The sequence below is a fragment of the Tachypleus tridentatus genome, chromosome 9 (genome assembly GCF_004210375.1).
Source record: "Tachypleus tridentatus isolate NWPU-2018 chromosome 9, ASM421037v1, whole genome shotgun sequence".
NCBI lineage: Eukaryota > Metazoa > Arthropoda > Merostomata > Xiphosura > Limulidae > Tachypleus > Tachypleus tridentatus.
In genome coordinates, this window is record NC_134833.1 from 167,682,962 (window position 1) to 167,697,636 (window position 14,675).

The 14,675-nt window shown below is 28.1% G+C and overlaps 1 protein-coding gene across 1 annotated transcript in view; it reads right to left on the bottom strand.

Moving 5' to 3' along the window:
- Nucleotides 1–7,310: 7,310 nt before the first annotated feature.
- The window catches only part of LOC143227575 (uncharacterized), a 69,461-nt gene continuing 62,096 nt past the window's right edge, over nucleotides 7,311–14,675 (bottom strand). Inside the window, exon 15 of the mRNA XM_076459004.1 lies at nucleotides 7,311–7,609. Within this exon, the coding sequence (XP_076315119.1) occupies nucleotides 7,311–7,609 (299 nt within the window). The remainder of the gene's footprint in view (nucleotides 7,610–14,675) is intronic.

Below are 14,675 nucleotides of genomic sequence, written 5' to 3' on the forward strand. Positions count from 1 at the left end.
AATTGTGCATGACGAGGTATAATCCACATTGACCAACCAGTGATCATGCTTGATTTCAGTTATATTATAGCCTTTCTTATCATGGACCAGATCTACAATTCCAGATGCTGCCATTGTTGTGTGTATACTGTCATCAATTTCATCAGATAGTTGGATAAAGGGACTGACATCAGTAAAGCAGAGAATGCTGATACCCCATAGTGTTATCTCTTCTTACCACATCTACATATACTTACATAGCTCTAAATTACATCTACACACACTAGTATACATTTACACAGCTACTGTACATCTACACACACTAGTATCCACTTACATTACATACATCTATGAACACTAGTATCCACTTACATTACATACATTTATGAACACCAGTATCCACTTACATTACATACATCTATGAACACCAGTATACACTTACATTACACTATTGTACATCTATGAACACCAGTATACACTTACATTAGACTATTGTACATCTATTAACACCAGTATACACTTGCATTACACTACTGTACATCTATGAACACCAGTATACACTTACATTACATTACTGTACATCACACACTAGTATACTTACATTACACTGTTGTACATCTACAATAATTCAGTATACACTTACATTACATTATTGTACATCTACACACACTAGTATATACCATTACACTATTGCAACATCTACACACAAGTGTATACTAACCTTACATTACACCCATACACTATACATTCATACAAAAACACTAGTATACATCTCTTACATTGCACTATTGTACATCTGTTACACATTACCCAGTATATATATACTTATTTACATTACATTGTTGTACATCTACACAAACAATTAGTATACACTTACATTACACTATTGTACATTCTACACACACTAGTAGTATATACTACTTTACATTACACTATTGTACATCCACACACACTAGTATATATACTTACATTAATAACTATTGTACATCTACACACACACTAGTATATACTTACATTACACTATTGTACATCTACACACTAGTATATACTTACATTACATTGTTGTACATCTACACACACTAGTATATACTTACATTACATTGTTGTACATCTACACACATAATTAGTATACTTTACATTACATTGTTGTACATCTACAACACTAGTATATACTTACATTACACTATTGTACACATCTACACACTAGTATATACTTACATTACATTGTTGTACATCTACACACCAGTATAAGTACTTAGTACATTACATTGTTGTACATCTACACACACTAGTATATACCTTACATTACATCATTGTACATCTACACACTAGTATATACTTACATTACATTGTTGTACATCTACAAACACTAGTATACACCTCTTACATTACATTATTGTACATCTACACACTAGTATATACCTACATTACATTGTTGTACATCTACACACTAGTATATACTTACATTACATTGTTTGTACATCTACACACTAGTATATACTACTTACATTACACTGTTGTACATCTACAATACTAGTATATATACTTATATTACATTCATTGTACATCTACACACTAGTATATACCTTACATTACATTGTTGTACATCTACAAACACTAGTATACACTTACATTAACTACCATTGTACATCTACACACCAGTAGTATATACTTACATTACATTGTTGTACATCTACACACACTAGTATAGTAATTACATTATTACTGTTGTACATCTACGCACAACTAGTATATACTTACATTACATTGTTGTACATCTACACACATCTAGTATATACTTACATTACATTGTTGTACATCTACAAACACTAGTATATACTTACATTACACCATTGTACATCTACACACCAGTATATACTTACATTACACTATTGCAAATACATCTAATGCCATCACTAGTATATACTTATATTACATTGTCTATTGTACATCTACATAACACTAGTATATACTTACATTACACTGTTGTACATCTACAATCTAATTAGTATATACTTACATTATACTATTGTACATATACACACACTAGTATATACTTAAAATTACACCTATGGTACATCTACACATTAGTATATAATTTCAACATTTACATTGTTGTACATCTACACACACTAGTATATACTTACATTACATTGTTGTACATCTACACACTAGTATATATACTTATATTACTCTATTGTACATCTACACACCAGTATATACTTACATTACACTATTGTACATCTACACACCAGTATATACTTAATTATTCTATTGTACATCTACAATAATTAGTATATACTTACATTACACCTGTTGTATCTACACACACTAGTATATACTTATATTACACTATTGTACATCTACCCACTAGTATATAACTTACATTACATTGTTGTACATCTACAAACACTAGTATACACCTTACATTACATTATTGTATTAATCTACAACACACTAATATATACTTACATTACATTGTTGTATTATCTACACACTAGTATATAACATATACTACATTACATTGTTGTACATCTACACACTACTAGTATATACTTACATTACATTATTATTGTACATCTACAAAATTCACTAGTATTATACTTACATTACATCTGTTGTACATCTACACACTAGTATATACTTACATTACATTGTTGTACATCTACAAACACTAGTATATAGTTACATTACACACTATTGTACATCTACATACACTAGTATATACTTACATTACATTGTTGTACATCTACAACACACTAGTATATACTTACATTACACTATTGTACATCTACATCACTAGTATATACTTACATTACACTGTTGTACATCTACACATTACTAGTATATACTTACATTACACACGTTGTAATATCTACACACAGCTAGTATATAACACTTACATTACACTATTGTACATCTACAAGCTAGTATATACTTACAGTATACTACTGTACATCTATATCAACACTAGTATATACTTACATTACACTATTGTACATCTACACACAGTTATATACTTTACATTTCATCACACTATTGTACATATACACACACTGGTATATATACTTACACATTACACTATTGTACATTGTACACAATAATCTAGTATATACTTTACATTACATTATTGTATTACTACATCTACACACTACTTCAGTATACATACTTTACATTACATTGTTGTACATCTACACACACTAGTATATACTTACATTACATTTGTTGTACATCTACACACACTAGTATATATATTCTTACATTACATTGTTGTACATCTCACACACAGTAGTATATACTTCACATTACACTCATTGTACATTATTCGGCCCACACTACTAGTATACCTCTATATATTACATTTAAATTGTACATCTACTAATAACTAGTATATACTTACATTACATTGTTTTTACATCTACAAACACTAGTAACTATACACTTACATCTACACACTATTATTATTGTACATCTACACACACTAGTATATACCTTACATTACATTGTATTGTACATCTACACAATAATAACTAGCATATATACTTACATTACATTGTTGTACATCTACATACCTAGTATATACTTTACATTACATTGTTGTACATCTACCACTACATTAGTATATACTTACATTACATTGTTGTACATCTACACATACTAGTATATACTTACATTACACTATTGTACATCTACGCCATCAATTAGTATATACTTGGTACATTACATTGTTGTACATCTACATACTAGTATATATAAATACATTACACTATTGTACATCTACACACACTAGTATAAACCTCACAGTACACTATTGTTACGTACAACACTACTAGTATATACTTACATTACACTATCATGTACATCTACACACACTAGTATATACTTACATTACACTATTGTACATGTACAACACACTAGTCTATACTACTTACATTACACTATTGTACATATACACATATCTAGTATATATACTTACACGCTACATTATTGTACATCTACACAATAATTCAGTATATATATACTTACATTACACTATTGTACATCTACACACACTAGTATATACTTACATTACACTCATTGTACACCGGTATATACCACTGGTATATACTTACATTACACCATTAAAATATTGTACAATAACTAGTATATACTTACATTACATTGTTGTTGTTCTACAACACAACTAGTATATACTTACATTACATTGTTGTACATCACACAATATTCTAGTATATACTTCTTACATTACATTGTTGTACATCAATAACAACTAGTATACACTTACATTACATTGTTGTACATCTACAATATTACTATATACCTTACATTACATTGTTGTACATCTACACACTAGTATATATTCTTACATTATATTGTTGTACATCTCTACAAACTAGTATATACTTTACATTACATTGTACTACATCTACAAACTAGTAGTATACTACTCATTATTTACACCATTGTACATATACACACACTGGTATATACTTACATTACACTATTGTATATATATACACACTAGTATATACTTACATTACACATTGTTGTACATCTACACACACTAGTATATACTTACATATACATTGTTGTACATCTACACACACTAGTATATACCTTACATTACATTGTTGTACATCTACACACTAGTATACACTTCTTACATTACATTGTTTTACATCTACAAACACTAGTATATACTTCATTACATTACATTATTGTACATCTACACACTAGTAGTATATACTTACATTACATTGTTGTACATCTACACACTACACTAGTAGTATACTTACATTACATTACATACATGTACATCTACATACTAGTATACCTCATTACATTACACTATTGTACATATACACAACACTGGTATATATACTCTTTATATTACACTATTGTACATATACACACTAGTATATATACTTACATTACATTGTTGTACATCTACACACACTAGTATATACTTACATTACATTGTTGTACACATCTACACACACTAGTATATACTTACATTACATTGTTGTACATCTACACACTAGTATATATACTCCTTACATTACATTGTTTTACATCTACAAACACTAGTATACACCCTTACATTACACTATTGTACATCTACACACACTAGTATATACTTACATTACACTGTTGTACATCTACACACATTAGTATACTTACATTACATTACATTGGTGTACATCTACACACACTAGTATATACCCTTACATTACATTGTTGTACATCTACACTAGTATATACACAGTACATCTATTGTACATCTATGCTATCAATCAGTATATATACTTACATTACACTATTGTACATCTACACACACTAGTAGTATATACTTACATTACACTATTGTACATATACACACACTAGTATATACTTACATTACATCTATTGTACACTACAACACATATTAGTATATACTTACATTACACTATTGTACATCTATGCACACTAGTATATACTTACATTACACTATTGTACATCTACGCACACCTAGTAGTATATACTTACATTACACTATTGTACATGTATACACACACTAGTATATACTTACATTACTATATTGTACATCTACACACATTAGTATATACTTACATTACACTATTGTACATCTATGCACACTAGTATATATACTTACATTACACTATTGTACATGTACACACACTAGTATATACTTACATTACACTATTATACATCTACACACACTAGTATATACTTACATTACACTATTGTACATGTACACACACACTAGTCTATACTTACATTACACTATTGTACATATACAATAATAATCTAGTATATACTTACAGTACACTACATTGTACATGTACATTACACACAGTATATACTTACATTACACTATCATACATCTACGCGACACTAGTATATACTTACAGTACACTATTGTACATGTACACACACTAGTCTATACTTACATTACACTTTCATTGTACATATACACACACATCTAGTATATACTTACAGTACACTATTGTACATGTAACAACACTAGTATATACTTACATTACACTATTGTACATCTAATTACATTACTATATACTCTACAGTACACTATTGTACATCTACACACACTAGTATATACTTACATTACACTATTATTGTACATGTACACACACTAGTCTATACTTACATTACACTATTGTACATATACACACACTAGTATATACTTACATTACATTATTGTACATATACACACTAGTATATACTTTACATTACACACTATTGTACATCTACACAATACTAGTATATACTTTACATTACACTATTGTACATATATTACACACTGGTATATATATACTTTACATTACACTATTGTACATATAATATACACTTCCTAGTATATACTTACATTACATTGTTGTACATCTACACACACTAGTATATATATTTACATTACATTGTTGTACATCTACACACACTAGTATATACTTACATTACATTGTTGTACATCTACACAATAATCTAGTATATACACTTACATTACATTGTTGTACATCTACACACAGTAATATATACTTCACATTACAGTATTGTACATCTACACATCTACAGTATATATACTCCAGTTACATTACATTATTGTACATCTACACACACACTAGTATATACCTCTTACATTACACTATTGTACATATATTACACTACACACACTGGTATATACTTACATTACACTATTGTACATCTACACACATTAGTATATACTTTACATTACACTATTGTACATATACATTCAATCATCACTAGTATATACTTACATTACACTATTGTACATCTACTGCATCAATTAGTATATACTTACATTACACTATTGTACATCTACGCACAATTAGTATATACCTTACAGTAATACTTACATTGTACATGTACACACACACTAGTATATACTTACGTTACACTATCATACATCTACACACACTGGTATATACTTACGTTACACTATTGTTGCATGTACACACACTAGTCTATACTTACATTACACTATTGTACATATACACACTAGTATATACTTACATTACACTATTGTACATGTACACACACTAGTATATACTTACATTAGACTATTGTACATATGCACACTAGTATATACTTACATTGCACTATTATACATCCACATGTGAATATACAGAAGTATAAGACGTAAGGCTGATGGAAAACATTGAAAATTGCAATTTCATGAGATATGGTGAGACATCAAACTAAAAGCATATATTTAATAAGAAGGTCTCAGCTTTATAAAGTCACAAATATCTCTGTATACATTTGGAAAGCTGCTTCACAAAGTTGCAGCTACCTGACTAAATGTATAAGAACAGAAATATCCTTGACATAATAACAGGTATCTGTTGAAACAGATGCCAAGCATGAGAGATGTTACAAGTGTCTTTAATGTTTCCTACTTTAACATGTCTCTTCCCAACATACCCTATCCCAGGATGAACAGCTATTCCTCGAGGGTTAACAAGATCTTCTCCAATAAGTACCATGTGTTCTCTTCCATCCAAATTGGCTACTTCAATAGTATCTTTGACTGAATCTGTCCAGTAAATGTTCCTAGAAGCCCAGTCAATAGCAACTCCCTCTGGTGATAAAAGATCTGTGAACAGGAAACAAGAGAAACTACATGATAAAAAATATGCTGCCTCAATTTCGTATAATTGTTTAATTTGAATGTCTGTTTTACTGCAACAAAGGTGCACTACTGTTGATTCTAGCTTCAGTAATATAATATTCTAGTCATCATGGATTAATATAATATTACGCTTACACACAAGCATAATGTTATATTACTCTATTGTGCAATTACGTATACTAGTATTCACTTAGCTCTATTATTCATGTACATACACCTGTATACACTTAAATAGTTGTATTGTATATTTACATACACTAGTACACACTTAAATAGCTGTATTGTACATTTACATACACTAGTATACACTTAAATAGCTGTATTGTACATTTACACACACTAGTATAGACTTAAATAGCTGTATTGTACATTTACATACACTAGTATACACTTAAATAGCTGTATTGTACATTTACATACACTAGTATACACTTAAATAGCTTATTGTACATTTACATACTCTAGTATAGACTTAAATAAATGTATTGTACATTTACATACACTAGTATACACTTAAATAGCTGTGTTTTATATTTACATACACTTGTATACACTTAAATAGCTGTATTGTACATTTACATACACTAGTATACACTTAAATAGCTGTATTGTACATTTACATACGCTAGTATACACTTAAATAGCTGTATTGTACATTTACATACACTAGTATACACTTAAATGGCTGTGTTTTATATTTACATACACTTGTATAAATTGACAGTCAATATTTAAAATATATTGATTGGTATGTACTTCAAACATAGCTATACAATGATTAGAATATATAACATAAAAAGCTGTTTACAAGGAAACTGTATATATAATATGTAAAGTTGGTTTGACTAGGTGGTGAATGAAACTTTATTATATGTAACAAATATATAATGTTTACCATCATCAGTGTATAATCATTACATATATGAAACAATGCTATATAATAAATAGTACATATATCAAAGAAAGATTAATGGTCATCACTACATATACTAACAGAACTGATTCAATGTACACAGCTTAAAATCATCATAAATTTTACTGATTTAAATGGTAAAACGTTTATGTAATAAAAGTGTTAGTATTTACTGACAAAAGTTAACATTTTCCTAAAATGAAAACTTATTTTCAATAACATTTAGTTCCATAAACACTATAGCTATTTCCCATTCTCCAGAGATTCCACTATTTGCCCATCTAAGCATCAAGAACACTTGCTTCAATCTTTTATACCCTACTCCAATGCTTTAGATAAATTATAATTTGCAAATTTCTTCACCAATTTCAATGTGCCCTCTATCTAGATACTGTACATGGCACGTTATTCATATAATGTAATCACTTTTCCAAGAAATAAACTGGCTTATAGGAGGGAAACAGAGTTAGGGGGTGTCAACAGAGGTAAGTGTTATCAAAAATACAATTTTGTTATGACAAGAAATTCACTTGAAGTAAAAATGTATTCTCAAGATGGCTGGTATGGGTATTAAAACTTTAATTAAAATAAAGTACAGAACAACGTTTCAATCTTTGTAGGTCATCTTCAGATATATATGTACTCTGGTTGGATCCAAACCTGTAGCCAAAGTGATGCAATTCAAACAACATGAATCATGACAAGAATGTAACCAGAACCTAAGTGTACAAACTTTCTTTTCCACCTGAAGAGGTTCAAAAGGCGATACCCCAGGCTTGGAATGACAGGATTATGTACACCATAATCAACCAAAGAAACAGAACTCATCTGGTCTGGAATTATGTACATTTATCCTCACACCCCAACCAAGTGGTGAAGAAGTATTCCACTTGGCTATGGGATTATAAAGATAATATGGAACCTGTGCTCAACCAATGACCCAGGATAGTGCTATAAACAATATACAAAACTGACATTGATCAAAGAGAAGGGCCATGCACTCCACAACTGAATAGCTTCATGTCAAATCTGAACTGGAATAAGAGGAGGCTCCCATGAAGACTGGTGCCACTCTTACTGACACCTGGAAAAAACATATAGAGACCCTTGTACGAGGGCTCCTTTCTCCAAATGTGGAGAAACATGTTTGAACACTGGAGGAAAAACCTTCGTCTGTTTCCGAAGCAAACAGGAACTGAGGAGGATAAGGACTCCCAACTCCACTAGTAGAGTTTGGGGAGAGAAAGGGATAAGATACATTGAGCAGCCTAAGGAACAGTGCACAGGAAACTTTGCAATAGGTGAACCAGGTTTCGTGCATGTTTTAAAACAAATCAATCCTAATTTATTCAACCTGAAGACCTGCAGGGACAGGCAGGATCCCTTTTACCTTTACTCATGGCTGTCCATAAGTGGTAGTGTGTAATAAAGTAATACCATCTGGTAGGCACCTAGACAGTCTTGTGCAACCACCTTATTTCAACATAGCAAGGTGCAACCTGTAGATATTATAACAAAAGTGGTTGATAATTGATAATAGAAAGCATACCTGATGGGGCAACACTCACCACAGAGTGGGAACCAGTGAAAAATAAAGGGGCCCTTGAAATAAAAGATTATATGATTGAGGAATGTATTACCAGTAGACCACTTATTAGCCCACACAAGATCTTTCAGAGGAAAATTCAACCTTTTAGCTAATGACACACTTAATACCAACACTAAATGATAGATTATTACTCTATTAACAGACTACAACATTTTATAAAATAAAACTGTTTTCAATACCAACACTAAATGATAGATTATTACTCTATTAACAGACTACAACATTTTATAAAATAAAGCTGTTTTCAATACCAACACTAAATGATAGATTATTACTCTATTAACAGACTACAACATTTTATAAAATAAAACTGTTTTCAATACCAACACTAAATGATAGATTATTACTCTATTAACAGACTACAACATTTTATAAAATAAAGCTGTTTTCAATACCACCACTAAATGATAGATTATTACTCTATTAACAGACTACTACATTTTATAAAATAAAGCTGTTTTCAATACCAACACTATATGATAGATTATTACTCTATTAACAGACTACTACATTTTATAAAATAAAGCTGTTTTCAATACCAACACTATATGATAGATTATTACTCTATTAACAGACTATTACATTTTATAAAATAAAGCTGTTTTCAATACCAACACTAAATGATTGATTATTACTCTATTAACAGACTACAACATTTTATAAAATAAAACTGTTTTCAATACCAACACTAAATGATAGATTATTACTCTATTAACAGACTACAACATTTTATAAAATAAAGCTGTTTTCAATACCAACACTAAATGATAGATTATTACTCTATTAACAGACTACTACATTTTATAAAATAAAGCTGTTTTCAATACCAACACTAAATGATAGATTATTACTCTATTAACAGACTACTACATTTTATAAAATAAAGCTGTTTTCAATACCAACACTATATGATAGATTATTACTCTATTAACAGACTACTACATTTTATAAATTAAAGCTGTTTTCAATACTAACACTATATGATAGATTATTACTCTATTAACAGACTACTACATTTTATAAAATAAACCTGTTTTCAATACCAACACTATATGATAGATTATTACTCTCTTAACAGACTACTACATTTTATAAAATAAAGCTGTTTTCAATACCAACACTATATGATAGATTATTACTCTATTAACAGACTACTACATTTTATAAAATAAAGCTGTTTTCAATACCAACACTATATGATAGATTATTACTCTATTAACAGACTATTACATTTTATAAAATAAAGCTGTTTTCAATACCAACACTATATGATAGGTTATTACTCTATTAACAGACTATTACATTTTATAAAATAAAGCTGTTTTCAATACCAACACTATATGATAGATTATTACTCTATTAACAGACTACTACATTTTATAAAATAAAGCTGTTTTCAATACCAACACAATATGATAGGTTATTACTCTATTAACAGACTACTACATTTTATTAAATAAAGCTGTTTTCAATACCAACACTATATAATAGATTATTACTCTATTAACAGACTACTACATTTTATAAAATAAAGCTGTTTTCAATACCAACACTATATGATAGATTATTACTCTATTAACAGACTACTACATTTTATAAAATAAAGCTGTTTTCAATACCAACACTAAATGATAGATTATTACTCTATTAACAGACTACTACATTTTATAAAATAAAGCTGTTTTCAATACCAACACTAAATGATAGATTATTACTCTATTAACAGACTACTACATTTTATAAAATAAAGCTGTTTTCAATAACAACACTATATGATAGGTTATTACTCTATTAACAGACTACTACATTTTATAAAATAAAGCTGTTTTCAATACCAACACTATATGATAGATTATTACTCTATTAACAGACTACTACATTTTATAAATTAAAGCTGTTTTCAATACTAACACTATATGATAGATTATTACTCTATTAACAGACTACTACATTTTATAAAATAAACCTGTTTTCAATACCAACACTATATGATAGATTATTACTCTCTTAACAGACTACTACATTTTATAAAATAAAGCTGTTTTCAATACCAACACTATATGATAGATTATTACTCTATTAACAGACTACTACATTTTATAAAATAAAGCTGTTTTCAATACCAACACTAAATGATGGATTATTATTCTACTAACAGACTACTACATTTTATAAAATAGTTGATTGATTGATTTAGTGTTTTATGGCACAAAGCAGTGAGGCTATCTGTGCCAGACATTCGGTAAAAATATAAAAAAAATAAATAAATAAATAAATAAATGTAGTAATAGACATAAATGGAAATGAAGATAAAACAAAAAAGTATAAAACCAATGTTGACACCTAGTCTACAATGTTAAGATAGAAGGCAGAGTATAAGAAGTTGTAAGGTATTTACTCTAGCAAAATGGTAATGATCATAACCCGGCAGGAAGACTAACAGGTAAGTTCAGGAACCACCATCAATCACCTGAAGTTAGCCTTTCCAGTCCTGGTCCGGGTTATATGTCATAGCAGCTATTATCAAAATGTAAAAGAATAAAAGTTTTAAAAGACACTCCGCAAAATCTTAATAATGAGTAGCCAAATGTCCAGTAAAAAGATAAAAGTCAAGTAAATGGAGTAAAATTTGTAAAAGTAATTGAAGATAAAAGCAAAACGGCAATTAAAACAGAAAATGGCGTAAAAACCAATGTTGACATTCTATATGATAGATTATTATTCTATTAACAGAGTAGAACATTTTATAAAATATATTTTTAATACCAACACTATGTCGTAGATTATTATTCCCATAACAAACTAATATATTTTATAAAATATATTTTTAATACCAACACTATATGGTAGATTATTACTCCCATAACAGAGTAGTACATTTTATAAAATATATTTTTAATATCAACACTATATAGTAGAATATTATTCCCATAACAGACTAATACATTTTATAAAATATATTTTTAATACCAACACTATATGGTAGATTATTATTCCCATAACAGAGTAGTACATTTTATAAAATATATTTTTAATAACAACACTATATAGTAGATTATTATTCCCATAACAGACTAGTACATTTTATAAAATATATTTTTAATACTAACACTATATAGTAGATTATTATTCCCATAACAGACTAATATATTTTATAAAATATATATTTAATACTAACACTATATAGTAGATTATTATTCCCACAACAGTATAGTACATTTTATAAAATAAAGATATTTTTAATACCAACACTATATGGTAGATTATTATTCCCATAACAGACTAGTACATTTTATAAAATATATTTTTAATAACAACACTATATAGTAGATTATTATTCCCATAACAGACTAGTACATTTTATAAAATATATTTTTAATACTAACACTATATAGTAGATTATTATTCCCATAACAGACTAATACATTTTATAAAATATATATTTAATACCAACACTATATTGTAGATTATTATTCCCACAACAGTCTAGTACATTTTATAAAATAAAGATATTTTTAATACCAACACTATATGGTAGATTATTATTCCCATAAGAGACTAGTAGATTTCATAAAATAAAGATATTTTTAATACCAACACTATATGGTAGATTATTATTCCCATAACAGACGAGTACATTTTATAAAATAAAGCTGTTTTCAATACCAACACTATATGATAGAGTATTACTCTATTAACAGACTACTACATTTTATAAAATAAAGCTGTTTTCAATACCAACACTATATGATAAATTATTACTCTATTAACAGACTATTACATTTTATAAAATAAAGCTGTTTTCAATACCAACACTATATGATAGACTATTACTCTATTAACAGACTACTACATTTTATAAAATAAAGCTGTTTTCAATACCAACACTATATGATAGATTATTACTCTATTAATAGACTACTACATTTTATAAAATAAACCTGTTTTCAATACCAACACTATATGATAGATTATTATTCTATTAACAGAGTAGTACATTTTATAAATTATATTTTTAATACCAACACTATGTAGTAGATTATTATTCCCATAACAGACTAATACATTTTATAAAATATATTTTTAATACCAACACTATATGGCAGATTATTATTCCCATAACAGACTAATACATTTTATAAAAGATATTTTTAATACCAACACTATATGGTAGATTATTATTCCCATAACAGAGTAGTACATTTTATAAAATATATTTTTAATACCAACACTATATGGCAGATTATTATTGCCATAACAGACTAATACATTTTATAAAATATATTTTTAATACCAACACTATATGGCAGATTATTATTCCCATAACAGACTAATACATTTTATAAAATATATTTTTAATACCAACACTATATGGTAGATTATTATTCTATTAACAGACTAGTACATTTTATAAAATAAAGATATGTTTAATACCAACACTATATGGTAGATAATTATTCTACTAACAGACTAGTGATTAATGTCTAAAATTTTAATAAATAATTAAA